This window comes from Mus caroli, chromosome 5, assembly GCF_900094665.2.
Source record: "Mus caroli chromosome 5, CAROLI_EIJ_v1.1, whole genome shotgun sequence".
Lineage (NCBI taxonomy): Eukaryota > Metazoa > Chordata > Mammalia > Rodentia > Muridae > Mus > Mus caroli.
The window spans coordinates 94,860,904-94,885,262 of NC_034574.1; the positions used below are offsets into that span (position 1 = coordinate 94,860,904).

At 43.9% G+C, this 24,359-nt stretch overlaps 1 protein-coding gene across 10 annotated transcripts in view; it reads right to left on the reverse strand.

Annotated features, from left to right (window-relative positions):
- Wdfy3 (WD repeat and FYVE domain containing 3) overlaps positions 1 to 24,359 on the reverse strand; it is a 237,989-nt gene that overhangs the window by 108,417 nt on the left and 105,213 nt on the right. For all 10 annotated transcript variants that reach the window (XM_029478035.1, XM_029478028.1, XM_029478030.1 and 7 more), the window contains 8 exons: positions 20,077 to 20,186; positions 16,350 to 16,511; positions 11,945 to 12,137; positions 10,206 to 10,392; positions 8,240 to 8,406; positions 3,531 to 3,998; positions 2,657 to 2,758; positions 1,068 to 1,261 (listed from right to left, as the gene is read on the reverse strand). In XM_029478035.1, coding sequence (XP_029333895.1) covers positions 1,068 to 1,261; positions 2,657 to 2,758; positions 3,531 to 3,998; positions 8,240 to 8,406; positions 10,206 to 10,392; positions 11,945 to 12,137; positions 16,350 to 16,511; positions 20,077 to 20,186 — 1,583 coding nt within the window. The remainder of the gene's footprint in view (positions 1 to 1,067; positions 1,262 to 2,656; positions 2,759 to 3,530; positions 3,999 to 8,239; positions 8,407 to 10,205; positions 10,393 to 11,944; positions 12,138 to 16,349; positions 16,512 to 20,076; positions 20,187 to 24,359) is intronic.

Sequence of the window (24,359 nt, forward strand, 5' to 3'; positions counted from 1 at the left end):
GACTGTCACAGGCCTGGGGACACAGCCCTCTACACACTGAGCTTAGCATACACTGTAGAGTGGACTGTCACAGGTCTGGGGACACAGCCCTCTACACACTCAGCTTAGCATACATTTCCCTAAGGAAATGGTTGCTTGCTTAGGATGGACGTCGTATCTAGAAATCACGGATCAGTAAGTTAATGAAAGCATAAGAATTTTAACGACTCTCCTGACTCAGGCAGATGCTACTGAAACGCAAAAGGAGGTTTCTAGAGGGAGCCCATTAAGACTCTTTCCATTAGAACTTTGTTGCTCACACTGCAGAAGTTAAAAGCACAATTCTGTGGGCCGACTGACCGTGTCCTCCACCCACTAGACTCCACTTCAGATGTCTAATCAAGCTACACTTCAGGTTATAGTGTCTAAAACACAGGGAGGGTCTGGGGGCAAGGTCTCTCTAGCATAGCTAAGGAACTGCAAGAAAATAAATCAAATTAAAAAAAGTAAACTGTTACAGGGACACAAATAACACCTATCTTATTAGCAAAAGGCTTATGTGAGTGGATGCCTGTGAAATGGCACACAGGGATCTGTGTTAGTTGCTGTTATAATTAAGGTGTTTTTTTTCTCGAACTTAGAAAAACAGCTTCAAATGCCACTCAATATTCTTACACGCTATTCCTTGCTTGAGTCACCAAAACTCACACGGAAACAAATTAAAAAGAAAAATGTCTAACTTTAGTTAGCTCTGGAAATGTCTCACACGGCAATGGCTGTTATGCCAGCAACGTGAGAAGACACAGGTGCATAAGTCCTAGGAGGCAGGATGGCGCAGCAGAGAGTGCGTGTAGAGGCCCCGCCCAGAGGAACACAGCCACACTCACACACTCATTACAGATGGTTGTGAGCCACCATGTGGTTGCTGGGATTTGAACTCAGGACCTTCAGAAGAGCAGTCAGTGTTCTTAACCGCTGAGCCATTTCTCCAAGCCCCAAGAATGTCCTTGTTGAAACTAAATCCATTTAATTTCAAAAGGACCCCAGACTTTATCATTAAGGAAGCAGACATTATTGGTCAACTGTACCCTTAAGATGTCGGTCTTCAGCTGCAGCTCCGTGGGTGGGGCTGAGTGCATGAGCCCCAGGAGAGTACCCATGTCGTCCTCCCCATTGGGAGAGAGCACCAGTTGCTGGATGGTCATCAGGGCGTGCTGCCGGCACTGTGGGTATTTCACTATATTGTGGGCACACCTTGCACCACCAAACTCTCGGAATATTCCTAAAGGAGGAGGAATAAGGTCAAAGGTCAAAGTTAGAACATCCAGGGCGAGTCGGGCCTATTAAAACGTAACTGCTTCTGTAGGAACAGGTAAATCAAGAGAACTGCTGGGGAAGCTGGCATACTTATCTTACTTTTTATGTTACAATGTAAACATTGCACTGTAGGATGTCAGAAAGCATACACAGACACTTTCTATCGTTTTAACATACAGCGAGTGCTCTGATACAGTCACCATGTCATTACTGCCTGTGTCAACCAGGCTGACTTCAAACTCAGAGATCTGCCTGTCTCGGCCTCCTAGGTGCTAGGTTTAAAGTCTTGTTGTGTCACACCTATGAGCCACAGCTATGAAGAAGTATTTTAGAAATAATTTATAAAGAGTATACAATATAACTTTATAAAATAAATCTAAATGACAATATACTATACAAAGCAATAAAATGTTTTAAGACAGTAACAGCATTACAGGTTTCGCTGGGAAGGTATAAGCCAAAATGTCTCATTTTCAGGCTATGACGTTTCCATTACCGGAATGACTACCATTACCGAACTGTTGTGATCCTGATTTAATGGATTCCCAAGTTACATGGGAATATTCCCACATTTGCTTGTAAAATGCTGAAGGTCCTTGTCCCCAGTTGGTTTTTGATTGACCAATAAAGAGCCAATGGCCAATGGCTGGGTGGAAAGAGAGAGGCGGAACCTTTATAGTTGCGTGGGCTAGGAACTGGGAGGGAAGCAGAGGGAGAATCACCATGACTTGAGGACAGAGGGGATGAGACCTAAGAGCTGTGGGACAGAAAGGCAGCCAGCCGTGTAAGAATTCAGGTAAGTGGTCCTGAGGGCCACTCCCCCATAGGGCCTGGGGCAGTTGGACAGGAGCTAGTTGGGCTAGCAGTGGGGAGATGTAAAGATGCCTGCCTGGTCATTAAGCTAGTCAAGGCGTGTGTGTGTGTGTGTGTGTATGTATGTATGTATGTATGTATGTATGTATGTTTCAAGAATCCAAAGAGCTCTTGGGCGGGTGCAGCACCCACTGAGAGCACCAAGCGGTTAGCAAACTCCCTGCAACACTGAACAACTAACTTTACCATTACTAAAATGACTGCACCATTCCTGAATGATTGCACCATTACTGAATGACCGTCCTATTACTAAACAACTGTACAATTACTGAATGACCACCATTACTGAACGACTGCACCATTACTAAATGGCTGTACCATCTCTGAATGACTGTACCATTACTTAATGGCTACACCATTTCTAAACAGCTGTACCATTACTAAATGGCTGTACCATCCTGGAATCACCGCTTCTCCTTTAAAGCAGAAGCCTTAGCAGACAGACAGAGCCACTCCCGGAGCTCGGACCTGAGGCTTTTCCTCTCACCTGCATTTGTGTTGGACCCTTGAAGCAGCACGGTCAAGGCCTCCATCACCAACAGAGCCAAGTGTTTTTGGTCTTCAACTGAACTATTGTTTCTTGAGTCCCCTAGAAAATAGGTTCAAAGATCCAAATCGTGAAAGCATTGTTTTCTGGCCAGTTCCACTTGAATTATTAATCCTCCTTATTGTGGCTTTCACGTTTACTTTCTCCACTATCACACATGCTAATAACATACCCTTTGAAATAACACATGCCCAGCACCTGCCCAAAATATGTTCAAATTGATGTTAACAGATTTTTATTTTAGTGTGGGAGGAGCTAATTATGTAACAAATATTCCAAATGAAAATGGCAAACCCAGTTAAACTCATCCCTCTCACCGATTCTAATCAGAGAGGCCAAGCAGAGAATTCTCAAATACAAAAGGAAGTTGCTTATGAGTCAGAGGCATTAGCTCACAACTTAAAGCTTCCTAATGGCTAGGAGTACCTTCATTATATTTACCAAAAAGGCACCCAATGATGTTTATGAAGCATCCTGAAATGGACATATTTGTCTCAAAATTTACTGAAAAATATTTTCAGATACCCACATTTCATGGTACTTAACTATAAAAAGTAATAAGCACAAGTCACGAAAACCATGCATACTTTGCCCTTACTTGAACCCTATTCTACTACTGTAACATAATTCTGGGCACCCCTTACTCAACTCCCTAACAACAGGTGAAGAAAAGTCAATGCTGGAGACACTGGCTAAAACACATCACACTCACAGACAACAGGAGCTCGTTCATATCGGCAGTCCAGGCACGCCCCAGCCCCAGCGCCTCCCTGAATGACTTCCCAAACCGAGCATCAACTGGGGAGGTGTTTACCTTGCTCATTGAGTGCCTGAGCTGGATCCTTCAGGAGGGCAGCATACTTATGCAGAAGGTTTACCATGACCTCCAGCAGTCCCACCTCCCTGAAGACATCTTTAAATATGTAGTCGTGCCTTGTAAACTTCAGAAGGGTTTTCATTGCAATGATGCTACAGTGATAAGAAGAGCTGGACTTTAACAGGATGCTGACGCTAATGAGTTCTTTACAGGGGATATAATTCAGGCTAAAAACAACAAACTCCAGCATCTCGAAGTATTTGTTCTGTACTTCCGGGAGTTTAGAGATCTTCTCTGCGAATTGCGAGAGGGTATGCTGGGACTCCAGGATGAAGTAATTAGCGTTGTCGGCCATATAAATGTTTGTGATGGCGTCCAGGATGATTTGGGCGAGGAAGTTGGTCTTTGCTTTTAAAAACGCATTCTGGAGAACTGCAAAGGCCTGGATGTTTCTCACACTGTGTCCTGAAACAGAAAGCAGGGACACACGTGGGTGCGATGCCATGTTTAATAATCGTAGAGAGCCTGCGTCAACACACAGTGAGTGTCACCGTCTATCTGATATTTAGTATGACAATGTATCATTGTCAGGTAAGGTCTTATTTTTCTTCATCAAGTTCAAATAATTAAAAATAAATAGAACCAATAAAACGTTTGAGGCATCGTTATGAATATTTTAAGACTACCATATCTTGCCAAGCAGTGGTGATGCACGCCTTTAATCCCAGAACTTGGGAGGCAGAGGCAGGAGGATTTCTGAGTTTGAGGCCAGCCTGGTCTACAGAGTGAGTTCCAGGACAGCCAGGACTATACAGAGAAACCCTGTCTCGAAAAAACAAACAAACAAAAAAACCCAAAAAAAACAAAAAAAACCCCATATCTTGACAACTCAGTGCTTGAGAATGAAAACGTATCTCATATATTCAGCCTCCTGGCTGTGGAAACAGTTTACTGAGCGTGGCTGAGGAGCGGTAACTCACAGTTAGAAAAGAGGAAGCTTTTACCCAGCAGGCCCCGGGTAAGGGGGACGGATGCTCTTTCATGTTCTCCTGTGTAGAGGGCAACACAGGGATTTTCACAAAATTTAACTTGGAAATCTGCTCAATTTTCAAGCTAAAATTGGGATTTATGTGAAAACATTTTTCTAAAACCCATGGTCAGTAGTATTATCTCTACACTTGATTTTTCAGATACATCAAATGGAACAGGTAAACATCTTCTGGCATGGGTCGTGTGAGAAAGTTTAATAATGATAATTATAAAGAAATTGCTATAGAAAGTTGGATTTGAAGTACAGTAAAACAAGTGCTTTTCTATAAAAACTGTCGCTGGGCTCACGATTACTAGCCACATATAGAAAGTGACAGAACTGAATTAACATCAAACTTTACACAATCAATGAGACCTTAGAGAGGGAGATAACTGTAAGCTCGGAAAGTTCACTGTGGGTCAGAGAGTCGCTCAGAAACAGCGGCCAGCATGGACGTTTCTGAAAAGAAGTAATTCAAAGTCCCCCAATTTTCCGTGCGTGTATTAGTTCAGTTTTTGTTTATAATATACAAACACAGTCATACCTGGCTTCTTTTGAGAACATATTCTTACTATCTGTAGTCAGCTGAATGTCTTAGACAGATAATGGAAATACAAAGGAAAGCTAAGAATGCTGAACACGACTTCAAATACTTATTTGATTTATTGAAAAATCTTTATTACTGTCATCAAGAAAACCAACGAGTTAGGTGTGGCAGCCCAGCACTTGGGAGATGAAGGTGGGCGGAACTCGGTGAGTTTGAGACTGGCTGGCTGCTCTATACAAGCAAGCTGCAGGATGGACAGGGATACACAGTGAGACCCTGTCTCAAAAACCAAAAACAGAAGAAAGAAAAGAAAAAGATAATCCACAGCAACCAATGCTGATGAGTTTGTGGGGAAAGAGGAACATCGGCCACTGCTGGGAGGGACAGAGACTGCTGTACCCAGCCATGGAAATCAACACCCTGCTTCAAAACGCCAGCAATAGCACCATTGTCATATGACCCGTACAACCCCTGGGTCAATGCCTGAAGGACTCCAAGTCTGCATTCCACAGAGACTCTTGCACACCCATACTTACTGCCACACTATTTATTACAATACTATCATTTTTTGTATGTGCATGCATGTGCATGAATATGGGTATGTACATACATGATCATGCACTTGACTATGTGAGCCACAATATACACTGTGAACCCTAAAACTGTGTTCTTTCCTGGGGAAACCTGCGTCTAGTTGTGGTGTGGCTTAGCCTTGGTATACACCCATAATCCCTCTGACTTTAATACAGACATGACCTAGTACACACCTTTAATTCCAAACAGTGAGGGTAAAGTTTGTTCGTAGAAGGAAGCATCTTGTTTAAAAGTGATGTCTTATTGAGTGGCAGACAAATCAGATAAAGATCTGACAGAATAGGATATGACCAACTCTCACAAGAAGAGAGAGGAAAAGAAAGGCTACTTACTTATGAGGGAGCGGGGCAGAGAAAGAGGAGAGAGGCAGTTTTACCCGGAGAGTTTTACAGAGAGGTTGCAGAGAGAGCGAACAAGCTAGACACAGGTGAAGACAGAATTGGCCAGAGAATGAGAAGGAGCCAGAAGATTAGAACAGATTGCCAGAGTTAGTAAAAGGCCGAGCAAAGCAATTTAGGAGAGGCCAGGAGAGAAGCCAGACTGAACTAATCAATGTAGAGAGGAGTCTGAGCCAGAACAGCGAGCTGACCAGCCAGCCAGAGTTCAGAGAGAAGTAGGGAGGGGTGAGCTGAGTCAGCAGTAAGTCTCACAGGCTGAAAACATTCTAGGCCTAGACAAGACTGTACGGAGGAAAAGAGGCCTCCAGGACGAGGCCTAGGTGAGCAGACAGAGGCATGGAGACAGCAATTGCATCAGGAGAATAGAAGTTGCCTTTGTAGACCACCCTGTGGAGCAGAGTAGACTCTCTCCCACCTTTGACTGGGTCCTAGGGATGAACTCAGATCGGTAGACTTGCAGGCCAAGTTTCCTTTACCTGGCGAGCCTTTTGGCTGGCTCCTGTGGACCTATCTTTCTCTCAGCTCACAGAAATAAGTGAAATACCCAAGTTTTTAAAATTAGAATTTGAAGAGTCGACTGTGTGTTCTAGAATATGGAACTTTGAATGTGTGACAGCCTACATGTATTTCAGAGGACCCTTTAACTGGTCAGCCTGTGCTCTGAAGGCACAGCTCAGCACAGCACACACAATGCACATAGCACAGCATGGCCCAGCACAGCACACAGAGCACAGATCACACAGAACACCACAGCAATGAGTTACTCTCCGCCTATGCACATTTACTAAGAGTGTTGATTTCAGAAAGTAAGTAGGCTTTATTATGAAATTTAAACTACTACATTTGGTATTTCTGCTCAGTTAAATTTTACATAGGTCCAACACGATCCTATCAAATATTTAATTAGTGCCAAAGGTCAGGAACTATTTTAGAGGGTTCTATGTTTAAATTTTGGAGACTGGCTATCATGCATTAAAAAAGCCAATCAAGGGGCTGGAGAGATGGCTCGGTGGTTAAGAGCACCGGCTGCTCTTCCAGAGGCCCTGAGTTCAATTCCCAGCAATCACACGGTGGCTCACAACCATCTGTAATGGGATCTGATGCCCCATACATGTACTCATAAAATGAAAAAAATGAGAAAAAAATCTCTGACCCTAACTTCTTCTAGATTAGAACAAGGGAAAGAGGTGGGGTGCAGAGATGCCTTGAAGGATCTGGTGAGTCTGGTGACATCTCTTTTTTTAAAAAAGCCAATCAATTCTTGACATTCTTACATCATTAATTTGTTTGTTTTGTAATCCAAGCTGTCCCCAAACATGCTGTGTAGTTGAGACAGACACTGAGTTTGTCATCCCCCTGCCTCCATCTCCCATTGCTGGAATTGTAGATATTTGCTGCTATGCTCTGCTAATAATCAGATGCTCTTATTACAGAGTAAGTTTTTCTTTTTTTCTCTCTTTTTTCCCCCCCTTTTTTTAAAGATGTATTTATTTCATGTATGTGGGTACACTGCAGCTGTCTTCAGACACACCAGAAGAGGGCGTCAGATCCCATTGTAGATGGTTGTGAGCCACCATGTGGTTGCTGGGAATTGAACTCGAGACCTTTGGAAGAGCAGCCAGTGTTCTTAACTGCTGAGCCATCTCTCCAGTCTGGAGTAGGTTTTTCTGTAAGGAAGTTTGAGCCTCACTACATAAGGATCAAAATGCTAAAAAAAAAAAAAAAAGGAGCAAACCTTACTCGTGGACCTGAATGAAACAATGTAACTTCTCTGTGTGAGGTTTGCAGGGCTCTGAAATGCAAGCACTCACACCCCACGCTTTCCCCATGTGCCAACAGGTGTGGAGAACGAGGGTGTGCCGACCTCCACCTCCACACACAAGACGCGCACAGGAGCCAACGTCCAACGTGCTTCAAATGAAAGAATGTAACACAAAACTCTCACCTGACTTAATAATATTAAACAGTGGTTTCAACTATTGGTCTATCAGACTAAAGACTGGGGAAACCCCTCTGCAGGCTAGCCATGGACAGAAGGACCTTAAGGAAAAATGACAATGACGTTCGGGCAGTAACACCCACAAGGAGCAGCCAATCCTAGGAGCTCAGCATCAGAACAGAGCTGGTAAGAACTCACCTTTGCCTGCTGGCTGAGGTACTGCAAATCCGGGCAAGAGGAAGGGAGCCCCTGTGGTGACACCAGCCGGCTTCAGCTCGCTGACCCCATATGTTGTCAGAGATGTCACCAGACTCACCAGATCCTTCAAGGCATCTCTGCACTCAGTCTCTTTCCCTTGTTCCAATCTAGAAGAAGTTAGAGTCAGAGGTTTTTTCTCTTTTGTTGATATTCTTAAATTTGACACAGGATTTCTTGTCAACTTCAGATTCATCGATTAAATGTATAAAGTACTAACAGAAGTATCTTACATTTTCTTCCTCATATAAATATATACTTTAAAAAATATAAAGATTTTATTATTCTACCTTATAATACAATTTGAAGATACCCAGACCAATAAGCACAGCATTGAAGTTCTGTTACCAATCAGTAAGCCATTTATCTTTGGTACAAAGGCGGTTTGCTTGATTTTTTTAAATATACTTTTTTAGCAGACAATATTTGAAATAAAATTTATGCGAAGTTCTAAGAGCTGTGTGCCACATGTGATTGTGGAGGGGACACTGCCCACTTGAAGCTCTGAGAACCCAAAGCGAGCTCCTGAACTGAGCTGACTTCCTCAGAGTCTGAGGTCATGAGACACCGGTCATGAACAGTCCACCTGGAGTTGTGAGAGGGCCTCTGAGGTCATGTGAACAGTTTTCCTGAGGTCATGTGAGCAGTCAGCCTGAGGTCACAAGAGGCCCTCTGAGGTCATGAGAGGTCTGCCTGAGGTCATGAGTGGCCCTCTGAGGTCATGAGGGGCCTGCCTGAGGTCATGAGTGGCCCTCTGAGGTCGTGAGGGGCCTGCCTGAGGTCATGAGTGGCCCTCTGAGGTCGTGAGGGGCCTGCCTGAGGTCATGAGAGCAGCCAGACTGAGGTCACAAGAGGCCCTCTGAGGTCATAAATTCCATGAGGAGGTGACTTTTACTATGGCTTTACTGACAACTCAAAACGCCTGAAAGAGTCTCATTCTCTTAAAGGATAAGCTTCCCCGGGACTTTCCTAACTATAGACTAGTGATTCTCATCCATGTAAACTTGGGAAATGCAAAGAACTAGGAATGAAAAAAAGATCCGGTCAGCGCTACGACTCAGATGACCGGTTTATGACGAGTTCTCCGTGCCACTGTGCTTGCCAAGGACCGTTTGCAAATGCAATACACTTGTTGATAAACTGTTATTGCAGGAAGTAAGTTCACAAGTTAGTGGCATCTTGTCATACAGCAAATGTTTTAAAGATAATGAGCATCCAAGGGTCGGCTAGCGGGGATTGGGGGAGGGTGCTACAGTTTCTACAAAATACAGACCCAGCCATTTTACATGTGTGGTATTGTGTCTGGAAAAGAAAACAAAATATTTAGCAGTGACTAATTTGTCTTACATACACACTAGAGCAGTCTCTACATAGTTGTTCTTGCCCTTAACTTATTAAAAATAACCAGAAGTTATATGTATAACAGTAATTAAAGAGGCCATGAACTTGAAAGGAGTGAGGGGGGTATAGGAGGGGTACAGGTGTGTGTGTGGGGGGGATGACCCAAATGTAGTACTCATAAATGAAATCTCAAAAATGAAATAAAATTTAAAAATTAAACTCTTATACACACGCATGCATACACACACACTAGTAAATACTATAAAATGAAAAGCAAAACTGTAATTAATCAGGAAGAGTTCACATTTGAGAGCCAGGCTCACTGGCTCTCTGGCTGTTTCTGTTTCCTGAGAAAAAGGCCCCTCTGCTCTCCTGTCTAAGTCTAGACTCAGTACTGTGCTCTGCATTTGACTGGCTCACTCAAAACTCACCTCCTGCCCTCTGATGGAAGCTAGAAATGAAGGGGAAGCGAAGCCAACAAGAACGCACCAAGTGTTTACTGATTTCTCCTGATTATCCCTTGGTTTTCACCGAAACTTAAAATGGACCCTTAAGTTGTGGGGTTTACCTGAGCAAGAGGTCACAAAGAAAGTTATATCCTTGCCATATCCGAAAATCATCCAGCAGTGTTTGGGAAACATCACTGGAGTCTTTGAGGAAACAAGAAAGTCCCGCAAACATTTCAACAATTTCGAGGGGAGACAGGTCATCTGACTGCTGCATATTCTGGACACACGTAGACAAACATTCCTTTTCTGTAAGAATGAAAATTTAAGTGTGTATTATTTACGGCCATTGCTTAAGAAAAAGGTGCTTAAGGAAGCCTCGAGTTTTAATGTACGTGTAACACGGTGCAAGGTAAATAAATGCTCGGTATTCTAAGGGCAAACAGAGTTTCAATTCCTGGGCAGGTTCTCTAAGCTACAGTAACAAAGGATGAGTGTGTTGGGAACAAGTTGACTTTTATCAAAGATCTTTCATCACACTTTGATATCATTTTAAACCAAATCTAAATCACTGCTCCCTGACAAATCATTTTTGATCTCTTTATTGATGTATTAGGTTCCCCACGTGTAGAAGAAAACAAGTAGTTGAATTAGTTAATTCAAAAATTTCAGGACACTTTAGCGTGTATGTGTATCCATGCAAAATAAGTAAACCATTTGAGAAGTTACAGCAATTACCGCTCACATAAGCATCTCAAAGGACAGGTGATACTATGTATATACTAGGCAGATAATTCTCTTTAATACTGATTTTCTTAGGTCCATCCCTTTTAACTATTCTGTATCAGAAAGAATACCTGGGTATTTATGAAATATCTTCAGAAACACTGGCAATAACTGAAGGGTTCTCGCAGTCCCCAGCATGGCAAACACGGCTCTGGCAGGACTGGCCCTTCCCCCATTCCCTCTGCCTTGCTAAAAGCCACACTAGATTACATTCCTGAAGCTAGGCCTCAAAGGCTATTCCTTACTGGCTAGTTCCTCTTCCTGAGGCTTGCTACCAAAGTACAGCTATCAAAGTATTGAAGCCCAGCATTGGCTTACCTAATTAGCATGCCCAATCAAAATTAAACACTCATCCTAACACAGAGTCTCTTTTTCCCTTTATAAGCAGACATTTATTTACCTATACGTCATATCTGTCTCCTCTCTATCTAGAGGCAGAGGCAAATATCGCTTCCTTTCTCCCTCATTCTCTGTCTCTCACCCCTGCGCTCTGTCCCTCTGGGGCAAATCAATCTCCTTAGTGCTGAGAACTTGGTCTTGGGGGTCCTGCACCAATCCTGGTCCTTTCAATTATAGCACTTGAAAATACTTGCTTCTTTTTGGTAGAAGAACAATCGGTCAATGATAACCTACACCGAATTAAAATTGAACACTTGCGCAATGAAGAAGTAATTTTTAACTTGCTCATATCCATCATGTGGAACCTAAGAAAATGTCTTGCATCGGAAAGACCCAACAAACCAAACAATTCCCTTCCTCCTGGCAAATTTCTGTGTTTATGGATCTGGAATACGGAATCCTAGAGACTGGACACACCCTCCACAGGCTAGTCAGGTGGTGCGTGACTGAGCTGCTCTCAGCCTTGGTCTTCCTTTCAATCTAGGCAAGGGTCTCACTAAGTCATCCGGATTGGACAGAAACTCACTTTGTGGCAGCGATGAGCCTTGAATTCTTTATTTCCCTGCCTCAGCCAAAGAGACCTGTCAAATTTCATGTGTAATTAACTAACTGAAAGGCCAATCTTTGGGCAGCCTAGAGATGACAAGAGAAAGAAGGAAGACAGCGTGGTCCTCACCGTGAATATACTTCACCACATTCACGCTCAGCCCGTGGCGGGAGATGGTCATGAGGACCTCCCCTGCGCTCTTCCTCCATGGCAGGTTATAGGGGGGGCACCAAGAGGTTATTGCACTGAATAAAAGCTGTAGGTCGTCCTTCTGGGCCAGCTCCTCCGCCGGAGAAACAAAACTGCAGAGTTTTACTAAGATCTAAACGTAGAGGAAAGGAGAGAGTGCAACACAGAATCGTGACGGCAGGCAGGACAGAAGTGAGACCAAACATCACTCAGCTTCAGAGAGGGTGCTGGGTGGTCAGAACATCAGGATCATTGCTTAACAATGTTACAAAGACATCTACAAAGTTACAAAGGGTTTAGGTATATGTTAAAGAGGCCTTCCTTAAAAAAATATTCACTTTCCAGTCTTCCTTATATCTTTGAATGATTCATTTTGAATCAGGATAAACAGCAATACTGTATTTCATGGTTAGTTCAGTAGTGTTCTCTCTCCTCTCTCTCTCTTTCAGTTTTTTGAGACACCATACTCCGTATAGCTCTAGCTGTCCTGAAACTCAGTTGTAGAGCAGGTTAGCCTGGAACTCACAGAGATCCTCCTGCCTCTGCCTCTGTACACCACCACAACTAGAAGTTCTAACCTTTTAATTTAGTCATTTATTTGCACTGGTAAAATACAGTTTTCTACCTTAAAAAGCATAACTGACAAAATAGCCAAAAGAAAGTGAGTATTAAATTGTTTCCAGTTTATGTACTAGGAGGAAACAAACGTTGGATAGTGTAAAATTACATCAAATTGACAGAAAAGTCCTGAAGTCCTGCTTTCAACCGCAGACTCTAGACCAGCGGTTCTCAACCTGTGAGTTGTAACCCCGTTGGAGGTCAAATGATCATTTCACAGAGGTCACCTAAGACCTTTGGAAAATGCAGATATTCACATTACAATTTGTAACAGTAGCAAAGTTACAGTAATGAAGTGTCATCAACAATAACTACAAAACTTAGTGGACAGGGTCACCACATCACGAGGGACTGCACCAAAGGGTTGCAGCATTAGGAGGGTTGAGACCCACCCTCTAGGTCATCAGTTCCAGAGATGAAGACCTAACCGTGATGTCCGAGCCCACTCTAGCTCTGTGCTTTGCTGTGCCAGGGTCTGTTCCACAGAAGAAGTCCACATAGATTTTGCCCTCAATGGTGCCTTTCTTGTGATGCAAGTTTAATGTCAGGAATGGTTAACTTCTCTGTGCTAAACTCCATCCTCTAATTTTTTTTTTTTTTGAGATATAAAATACTACAAAATCATTCCATCAACTTAAAGACATTCTACATGAAATGTGGGTGTCTTGAGGCCAGTAAGAATGTCACTAGATGAACTAGAGAAAGGAAGTATGTGGCATACCATGCCTGCTAAGCTACATTCTCCTTGTCTTCTTGGAAGCCAAGCCTTTCTTAAATAACACAGGCTTCCTAGCTCATACTGCCACCCCACAGGAAGAGAGGAGGACTGAGGAGTGAGCGGGCAAAAGGCTCTCTCCCGTGGTTAGCAGACACAGGCACCTTCTCTACAAAGGTCTGGAGGAACTTCTGTGTGCAGAGCATCCGCTCCTGTGTTCATGCATCCTTTACCCAAGCAAACACAGCATGGAGGGGCTGCACACGGAGGAGGTGTCAGCTCTGTTTGTTTCTGCTTGTGGTGCTGCCTTATGCGATTAGGACAGACACCATCCCTCTAAGTCACAACAGAAAACAAACCAAAATAGTAAAAAACTAGGAAATAAAATCCACATTTAATCCCCGTTCTCAAAGTCAACTAGATTTAATGGTTCCTTCACTGCTGAGCCCTAAAATAATTGGCTCCCAAATTTATGGTCAAAAAGACTTTTGCAAATCATTTAGCCAGATCCTTTCCGGCGGGCCGGAAGTGCCGTCAAAGGCTTCTGCCTCTCCTCCCCCACGGTACTTCTAGTTGTAGGGAAGAAAGTGTGGTGGAGGAAGGACTGTTCGCATTGGCCAGACAGGCAATGCCTGTGCGAAGCAGCAACCATCTGTCATAGAACACAAACATGGAGATCCCATCTAGCTTGAAACGTTTAATAAGCTGTCTCAATTAGTGTCCTGAGCAAAATGATAGATAGCGTATGTAGCCTGGGATGGCAGGAAAGAAAGGGACTGGAACAGTGAAGGAGCACTGGGCAGGGAGAAGATGGGGTCCACGCCATGGATGGGAGGGGGCAGGATCCTCGCCATGGGTACCTGCTGTGGGTCATACACATGACATCAGGTCTCACAATCTTGGGGGGGGGGGGAGTCTGGCTGAAGCTTTCCTTTGCACCTTAGCACTCATCAACTGTAACATGTTAGCATGAACCCTGAGCTAATTTATTATTATTGGGTTTTTGTTGTTGTTGTTGTTGTTTGTTTTTTTTTAAGACAGGGTTTCTCTGTGTAGTTCTGGCTGTCCCGGAACTCACTCTGTAAACCAGGCTGGCCTCAAACTCAGAAATCCGCCTGCCTCTGCCTCCCAAATGCTGGGATTAAAGGTGTGTGCCACCACTGCCCGGCTAAACCCGGAGCTAATTTAAAGTCACCACCCATTTCTTTCCAACACCTGGCATTAATTAAGTTCTTAAATAAAAAGTGAATTATGCTTATGTAGATGCTAGAATCAGAAAATCAGCTTCCATGGCGGCTTAGCTAAATTTTTTTAAGACAGGCTTCATTGAAATGAGGCCAAGGCTAACCCACTACACTCATCAGCAACATCTCACATCTTTTAATTCCAGTGATGCATTCCTTCACTTAATCCCACATCTGCCAACTGCCAATATAGCCGTTTTAGAGAAGAGTAAAGGCTCTGAAGTTAAATAGCTTCTCAAGTTACAGGAGACAGTGCTAAATGTTAGATCAAGAATCATATGCACTGAACCAAGTGTTCAGAAGATATTTTGTTTGTTTTGAGTCAGGTTTCATCTTGCACAAGATGGCTTTGAACCCCATCGGTACAGAGTCTGATCCTGAAGATCTGACCCCCTGCCTTCTAGGATTGCAGGTATGCAGTGCGGGGAGTGGGGAAGGGGGGGCCTGAGCCCATGACTTCCTGCGTGCTAGGCACTCACTCTACCAACTGAGCTACATCTCCAGGCCTCCCAAACATTTACTGAGTTGGTGTTCGGCTTGATGATTCAAGTGTATTACAGCTGTCCCTCTGTCCGTGCCCCAGTGGCACCTTTTCAAGTTGACGACTTGTGGCAATAGCAGCAAGCTACTCTTAACTGTTTTTAGCCTGTACTAAGTAGAGAAGCACAGCTCAAAACTCCAAAGCCTTTCTTTCACTCTGTAGGTCACTCTGTAGGTCACTCTGTAGGTCACTCTGTAGGTGGGAAAGCCACATCCTCGGTCACGTAACTTCGGAAACCTACATACAAACGAGTTACTATTGGTTTACCACTTGGTGACGTTTTTAAAACCTTCAAGTTGATCATCTTTAGCCCAGGATGTGATGGTCTGTAGGATTAAGTCTATGTACTGCTATGCAATGGAACTGTTGAACTTTCCGTGTTTTTCTTTTTGAATGAGTTTATCATTCAGTATGTCTTTTTGAAATAAAAGTGTCTTGTTTTTCTTTTAATTATATTAGGTCCATGGACACACTGTGTTCTCAATGTTTGTTGGTTGCTTGTTTAAAAACAATTTCTTTCTCCCACAGAAGAGCACCATACAGGGTACCTGTATTACCAGGTCCCTTTAGAAAGCTCCTTTAGACCTTTGTTTACCCACTGTCTTATAAAAGATCAGTGGTGGTGATAGGAAGGGGCTCTCCAAAGTGCAGAGGGTGGCCGGAGCTGGCAGGAGCCAGTATAATTGACAATGTTTTTCTAAGTTCAATATTTACAAGCTTGGAGAATCCTATATATAAAAAGAAATGACACAGACCTTCTTGTCATTATAAGGCATATTTCCCAAATCTTAATATGATAAATGAATGGTTCCCCTTAGCAATTGAATTTTAGAGACATTTCTGATGCTTCCGATGTGATTTTAACAGCTGGGTCTGTTAGCAGGAACAATTACGGTAAGACCTAACACCATCATCAGGCACCCCAGGAAAGTACTTCCATATTCCTTTTGTGTTTACATGGAAATTTAATTATGAGGAAAAGCTGTATCATAATAAACAGAATGAGATTCCATAAAAAGTGGAAGAAGCAACCAAGTATGGGGTACACTCCTAGAACCTCAGCATGTGCGAGCTGAGACAGGGGGCTGTGGGCTTGAGGTCAGCCCAGCTTATAGGTGAGAACCTGATTAAAACACAGAACAAGGCAAAGCAGACCAGCTGGGCCATGCTCTGGTTCATTTTAAAGACAGCTCCAGAAACAAGCGTGCAGACGAGCAGTCCCCTTACCTGTACAAAAGCTTTCTGGAGTAGTCCTCGGCGCTCTGCTAGAGGTAGCTCGTTCTGTGCGCCTCCACCTGCCTCAGGCACATGTGGAAGGTCAAAGAACAGATACAGACATTTAACCAGGGTGGAAGGCACTGACATCGTTGTCATGCAGTCCACGGTTTTCTGGAAAACAAACCAACAGAAGTGAGTAGATAGACAGACGGAAACAACTGTGATGGGACAGCTGGGGACAGGCAGGAGGATGATCTACCAGCGGCGCTCACACGTCTGTGCAGCAGGGAACTCAAACCTGACTGACCTGTAGTCAGTTAGTCATTTGGACAAATTTGCTTCAGTCACATGTTAAGACTGGTTTGCTGGTCATGCAGTAAGTCACTTATTAAATGTGTTTCTTATTTATTAGGAAGGGGTTTGTTTCAAAGAACATAAACTTCCAGAAGCTAAGAAACCCACTCTTCATCAAAACAAATGGTGAAACTACCCAGTTTCCTGGGCATCCTCTCTCCCTCTCTCACAAATGAATAGAACTGTACATACATCTCAGGATAAATATGGCATCTAAAATAACAGAATAAGAAATAAAAATAAAATAAAATAAAATAAAAAGCTAAGCCAGGCGGCATAGGCTGCAATCCTTGCTACCCAGAAAGCAGAGACAGGAGACTCCCAGGTCAAAGTTTATCTGGACAACAGGCCAGTCTCGTCAACTTACTGAGAGCCTGTCTCAAAAGAAAACTGAGAACAGGCCTAGAGATAAAGTTGAGGGTGGAACTCTTGCTCTGAGTTTAATCCTGCTACCAAAACATAAATGAATGAATGAACTGACTCACTAACCGCTATTTGTTGTTCTACCGAGTTTATCTTTATTCTTATTGGGCACTGCTGGGTGGAAGGACATCTGAGAGACAGAGCCATCACCAATACAAATGACCCTGGATCATTTTCAAAGATTTGCAATAGGAAATTACAAGACTACCTTTGAGGAATCACTTCAACATTGTTAAGAAGTATGTTGTCATTAACAAAGCCCAGGGTGCAGTGGGGCATGAGGCTAGACTACGGGAGGAACTGGTATCTTCCAATTCACTCATCTGCTGTCTGACAGGACATGGAAGGCTCCAAAGCTGCATGCAAACGCTGGGAAGCCCCCCTTTCAAAGGTCCGTATACTACGAGCATTAGCAGATCCATAAGTCATTCCAATATAAACGCCCACCAACAGTGGCAGTACCTACAGCCTAGTAGGAATGGGAATCAACAATGTCTGGAACAAAACAGATAATTACAACTAAAATAAGTAGAGGGGGAAAAAAACCACTGCCTGAGGACACACAGGATGTCAGTCCGTATGGCGGCATATCTGCAGAACCCAAGAGTCCAAAATGGCAGACACTTGAAAACCACAATAGCAATGACTTCTCCATTCTACAAACAAAAGGTTCACAGGTCCATGATTTACCCCTCAGAGTCAACGCTGTACGGCTGATACCAGTACTGCATGGACCTCACTTTACAGAGAGAGCAACTGAGTCTCATCGCTTACACAGACTGCTGCAGGTGGAAGGGTTAGCTAGCTCAGAGGATTAGCTCAGTGACCTGTACACATGGGCTCACATTCTCCTAAACTGATGGCTGACACCCAGTGAAATTACCAATAAAATAGAAGCAAAATTCAAATCATCAGCCTGGAATAGCACAGACCACAAACTAGCAGCGGCATCCATGTGGAAACTCATACAGAAAGCCACAGGAGAGCTGGAGTCTGACTAAATACAGCAGTGGGCGACGGAGAGGAGAGAAGGCTTTGAGAGCCATGGCTACACAGACAGCATCCATTCCTGCTTCTCAACACCCCACAACACCAGGTGTCTAGGTAGTTAAAATCTTTGTTGTTTCTCCAACTTTCCCAGATCCAATTCTTTCACCTAATCCTCAACCTCAAAACATTTAATCCCAGCATTTCTACTGTGGAGGGGCTACACTCACATGAACACGTAGCCCATCACGGTATGTCACGATACTCTACTGTCTCCCAGTCTCCTATATGTAGAGTCAGGACTGCCACCATCTTGGTCTCACACTGGTGCCAGCAGAAGATGGCACTCAAGCAAAAGCAGTAGCATAAGGCGTATCGCTGAATCTGCTTTTTAAGTGCATCATTTCCCAGTCAAATTATCACTAGCTTCCCCTTCCCATTATGCAAAGCAGTATGGTTCTCATTTTCATCTTACACAACTTGGCATCTAAACTGGCATCTCCCATTTGTTATCCTTTAAGTGACTAAGGCACCGATAGACTCTTTTGCTGTTTCTGAGACTTGGTTTCATTACAGAGCCCAGGCTGGCCTCTAACTCACTGTCTAGTCTAGGCTGGCCTCACACTTCTCCAACGTCCTGCCTCAGCCTCTTGTTTATAAGTGTGCGTCTCTATTCCAGGCTCATTTTCCTTAGTCTATGCATTCAAGGACGTAGCTCATCTACATTAGTGAGTTTCTATAGTGCTGCTGTTCCAGGACAACAGTCCACTTATAATGAGAAGACGATTCTAGCATTTATAGAAACTATTAACATTCAGAAACACTGCAGTGAAGCCATAACACATAGGGTAGCATTCCACTTAAATGTTAACAGCTAAACAGCATATGATGATATGGAACTTTAAACCAAATTTTGGTACTGTGGTGTAGAGGCATTCACAGGTATCATTAACAGCAGACAGAATGGAGGACTTTCCTAGTTCAGCCACGGTCACCGAAACGGTGATCCATGTCAGGACTATCTGATGGTTCCTCTGGTGAGAGGACACTCCCCTTGCCTGGGACTCAGGATGTCTGGGATGCAGGGCTTTCTATGCTGAAATGTAAGTAGTTTAGGTCCTGAAAGCAGGACAAGTTGGTGCGGCAGGCTCTCTACTGGGATGCGTGGGTAGAGATGAAACGGTATGCTACAGAGAACATGGGCTGTCCCTCCCAAGAAGCCAAAGTGCTGTGCTCAGCTTTAAGACTGTAGCTGCTAAAGGTACTCACTGTCTCTGTGGTGACCAGTCACTTTTATAAGTGTTATGCTAATGACTGTGGGCTTTCTAAGCCCACACAGTTTAAGAAACAGGCACCCATATTAGCTTTTCCTTCTGTTAGGTGCCCATACTCCAGATTTTAGAAAACTGCAAAAGTCTTCCCATCCCAAGGTGTCTGAAGGACAAAGGTAAGGTGTGCACATGGCTCAGTCCTGAACACACCCGACACAGATGAGGTCGAAGACTTAAAAGTCAGGAGAGATAGAGAGCCATCTCCAGACTAAACCATGTGAACGCACCCACCAGCCTGAAACTCAACAGGATACTATCAGAAATGCTTATCAATAACCTGCGTCATTTATTCATTAGCTTATGAGATCACATGAGTACGGTTTTCAAGCCAGAAGTTTCCTAGCGAGACTGAGGCATGTGGGGTGTGTTGGCAACTTCCCTCTGGCCACCCATGGAATGGCCACCGTCTTGTTGTGTGCGGGGCTCCACTATGGTACATTTATGTACATTACAACATGACAAAGATGGAAATGCTGCCTGAGCCATGTAACGCCTCATGAATGAAGATGTTCAAGACGCAGCAGTGCATGAAACTGTCCTGAGAGGGGCACAAGCAGAGTCCACAGACCAGAAGCGATTATCGGCAGGATCGAAATCCCGCAGAAGGGCTCAGTGGCAGAGCACAGACTCTGTGCACTCACCTGACCAGAGGATGCCAGCAGGTTAATTGTTGTTAGGAGCATCCAGCCCCTACTGGCTTCTTCACTCTGATTGATCTCCAGGAACTGGACTATGGCCCGACTTGCAGCCTCTGTAAAATCAAAGAGAAGGCAGTAAATAGGGAAATCCCTTATAAACTTGAAACACCTGTAAAAGGTACCAGGAGAAGGGTCGCAAGGGCACATTTTATGGTAGCATTATTTTTTCTCTATGAAAAAAAAATTAAACTCAATCTTTTAATGGATATGCTGGTGGACCTATGTACTCATATCTCTATGATAGAAACTTAGAAAGGCACTTTAGGGAAAAGACCATGATGAGCCCATGAGCAGCACTGAAGGAGGAGGTGAGTCCTGAACTTCAGCTGCCAGGGAAGCAGGCATGCCTAAGGACTGGGGAGGTGAAGGCAGCCAGAAAATGGGAGCAAGACATTTAAACAAAAGAGGGGCAGAGGATGCAGCTCGACACCACCCAGGAAGGCAAGCAACTATGCTGTCACCATCCAGAGAGGCCCAAGCTCTGAAACACAACCCCATCAAGACTACTGGTGTGATCAGTCAATGTGAAATCACGAAAGCAGGCAAGCGGAGGGCTGACCTTGATCTGGGTAAGACTTCCGTCAAAAGCAAGACACACTGCTTTAAGACTATTATTAGCCTGAAAGCTGCACACCATGGGGCCAGTGACAATGGCAGTCACAGGGTAAGTGTGAGATGCTTCCAGGCTCGGTGACCACGGGAGACTCTAGGGGTACAGACTACATGAGAGGCTAGCCTGGGGACATAGTAAGGTATGTGAGCCTCACTCACAGAACTGTAGACTTAGAAGAACACCTGAAAGTCCATTTAGTCAGTTATGACTTCAGACTTGCCAGGACTGGCAAGATGGCTGGCTCAGCAGGTAAAAGTGCCCATTGCTAAGCATGAATACTAGATTCGACCAGGACATTGGAGGAAAGAGAGAAATGACTCCCACAAGCTGTATCCTAATCTCTACCAGTACACTTTGGACACAGGAATAATGTATCACAACAAATCATTTTAATAAAGAAATCTACGAAAGAAATCTCTAGACATCCTTTTAATTTTATCAGCAGTTCACCAATTTTAAGATCTGGCACGAATAAAATTTGTCAGGCCGCAGGGGCTCCTGAAGAACCAGGAAGACACCAGAACAGACTTCACACTTCACCAGAAAGCAGGATGCAGGCTAGAACGTAAAACGTCAGAAGTGCCTTGTTCTCCTTCAGTGTAACACAGTCAAATGCGTTTTCATAGGTTAATAATTCAAATCTTATAGATGGTGCCGTGCCAGGCACGTTCATCTTAACACACTTGCACTTGAAGAGATATCTGAACAGGAAACATTAAACCATTTGTTCTTACCGAGCCTGAACTGTATAAGCACATTTTCAGGACCCAGGTTCTAGCTTGTTAAGGTTTCACAGAACTGGATGAATTATTTCTATTAATAAGCCCCTTCTGGTAAAAATTTAAAAATGGACAAGGTATGTAATTTGCCAGCAGTAAACTCATATTTAAATCCAAGCTGTCTCTAGTCTATAAGAAATAAAGAGGAATGAGACAGACAGACAGACAGACAGACAGACAGAAGGTACTGGAGAGTTCAGCTGTTCAGGCTCTGACTGTGCAGGTAGGAGGGCCTGAGTGTGGCATCCAAAGTCCATGCTAACAAAAGAGAGCACAAGAACAGAGCATGTGTGACGGTGTGTGTGGACGTGCGTCTGAACTTAGGAACCTGGCTAACGCCAATACTGTTACCTGCAGAAGTTCTGTATCAGACCAGGGCCTCCAACATTTATAGGAAGGGGAGGGACTCAGCAGGGCCCTCTCCTGGGAGGCTGTGATGGTGGCTGGGATAAAGGGTGCCACTCTCTTCACTAGCAAGCACATTGAAAAGCTGCCAGCTCACCAGAAAACAACCTCCCGCCTGTGCCCAAGCCAGCAATCCTACTTAAATTCAGTGCTTTAGGAAACAGACAGGAAAGCAGGAGGGGTCTTGTTGGAAAGGGGGGTTTTAGTGAGAGAGGAAAGGGAAGAGAGGCAGGAATTGGGAAGTGATTAAAACACCCACTCATCTCCACATCTTAACCCAGAAGGGTTCCTGTCTAAAGGAAATACAGGGACAAAGAATGGAGCAGAGACTGAAGGAAAGGCCATCCAGAGACTGCCCCACCTAGGGATCCATCCCATATAGTCACCAAATGCAGACACTATTGCAGATGCCAAGAACTGCTTGCTGACAGGAGCCTGATATAGCTGTGTCCTTAGGGGCTCTGCTAGTGCCTGACAAATACAGAGGTGGATGCTTGCAGCCAACCACTGGACTTAGCATGGGGTCTTCAATGGAGATTAGGGGAAGGACTGAAGGAGCTGACAGGGTTTGCAGCCCCATAGGAAGAACAACAATATCAACCAACCAAACTCCCCAGAGCTCCAGGGACTGGACCATCAACCAAAGAGTACACATGGAGGGACCCATGGCTCCAGCCACATATGTAGCAATTGATGGAACACAGTACTGCCACTAAGAGTGTGCTCAGTAAGTACCTGTCAACAGGCAGCCTGACCAAAGTGTAGGAAAGATGTCACAGAGTGTCACCCAGATCCAGCTCATTGTGGGCAGCTGGGCTTCCTCAACCTTAAGGAAGGGGAGAAAAGACCTTGTATCTAACAAAGTAGAAGAAAAGACCTTGTATCTAACAAAGTAGAGACAATCTTATTATACAGAAAAGAAAGAAAGAAAAAAAAAAGACCATCACTTGGCAATCCACTTCAGCAACTGTAGCTTGAAAAATTGTTGTAAAAATTGAAATGAAACTACTTCTTGCAAGGAAACAAAGAAGCCACTGACAGGGATCAGAAACCATATGCCTCTTCCCCTCAGAGGGATTAAACAGATACAAGGTAGACATGTCCCCAGGTAGCTGACACTCCTGACCAAAGCAGACCAAACGCACTCCTTATAACTGGGAACTGTTATTTTAGACGGTGTGCCTCCAATTTCAGAATGCAACATCTTTAGAATCTGACTTGTACTTCTCAAGACTGAGCGTGTCTAGTCTAGCATGCTTGGCACATGACCTAACAACGACACCAGCCAGTGTCCCCAGTATTACCCACAAAGGAGAAAGAACTAAATCAACTTTACAAGCCAGAGCATTGCCCTTCTCCTGGTGTAGAGGGCCAAAGGCCATAGACACACACAGGTTTTTGAATACATTTGGAATGGATGCTATTGACTTCAAAAGGAAGTGGCAAAATGTGTTTTTTCACTGCTATGCAAAAGACTGTCAGGTACTAACACAGGATGTTAAAATCAAAACATCAAAAACGTTTTGATTTTAAAACATTAGTACTTGGGGCTTACTGCATTTATCTGTACAATAATAAGCATTTATACTTGAAAGGGATGAGTAGTTTTTTGTTTTATTTATTTATTATTATTATTACCATTAGCATGATTATGGTGTGTGTGTGTGTGTTCACGTGTGTTCACACACGTGAACAAGTGTGCAAGGCCTTACAAAGCATGAATACAGAAGTTAGAAAACAACTTTGGAAGCTGGCCCTCTCTACAACCATAGGTCCCACTGACTGGACTTACATCATCAGACTCCTACCAATCTTGTTGGCTCTATCTGTCTTAGCTTTGAGATTGGTTCTCATGCAGCTTCAACTAGCCTGGCTCACCTGATCTCTCTGCTTCAACGCCGATGGCCATGCCTGGCAAGGATGTGTTTTTTATATATTTTGTCTGACAAAAGGGCTAGGAGGGAAGGGGACAGTCATGATTCGGTAACAATACTCATGCTCTGTGGGAATGACAAATAAAATAGTGAAAAAAAAAAAGAACAAAGTCAGTATAATCCTTCATTGTGTCTCTTCAACACCTTTGTTGAACAATTCTTTTGGAGCAGGTAGGAAAGACCTAAGTTACACCAGCAGTAGGGCGCAATGGGTGCTGGGCTTTGAATCACATATCCGAACCGATGAAAAGGTCTAGATACCTTTGTGGCTGGATGATATGGAGAAATCCCAAACTTCCCTGGTAAAATGAGTTATCAGGCTAGAGAGAGAGCCTGGTGGCTCATTGCACACACTGCTCTTACAGGCTGTGAGTTCAAATCCCAACACCCACATGGGAGAGCTCATGACCACCTAGGGCTCCAGTTTCTGGGGGTTAGATGCCTTTTTAGGTCTCCAAAGGCATCTGCTATCATATGCAAACACACACACACACA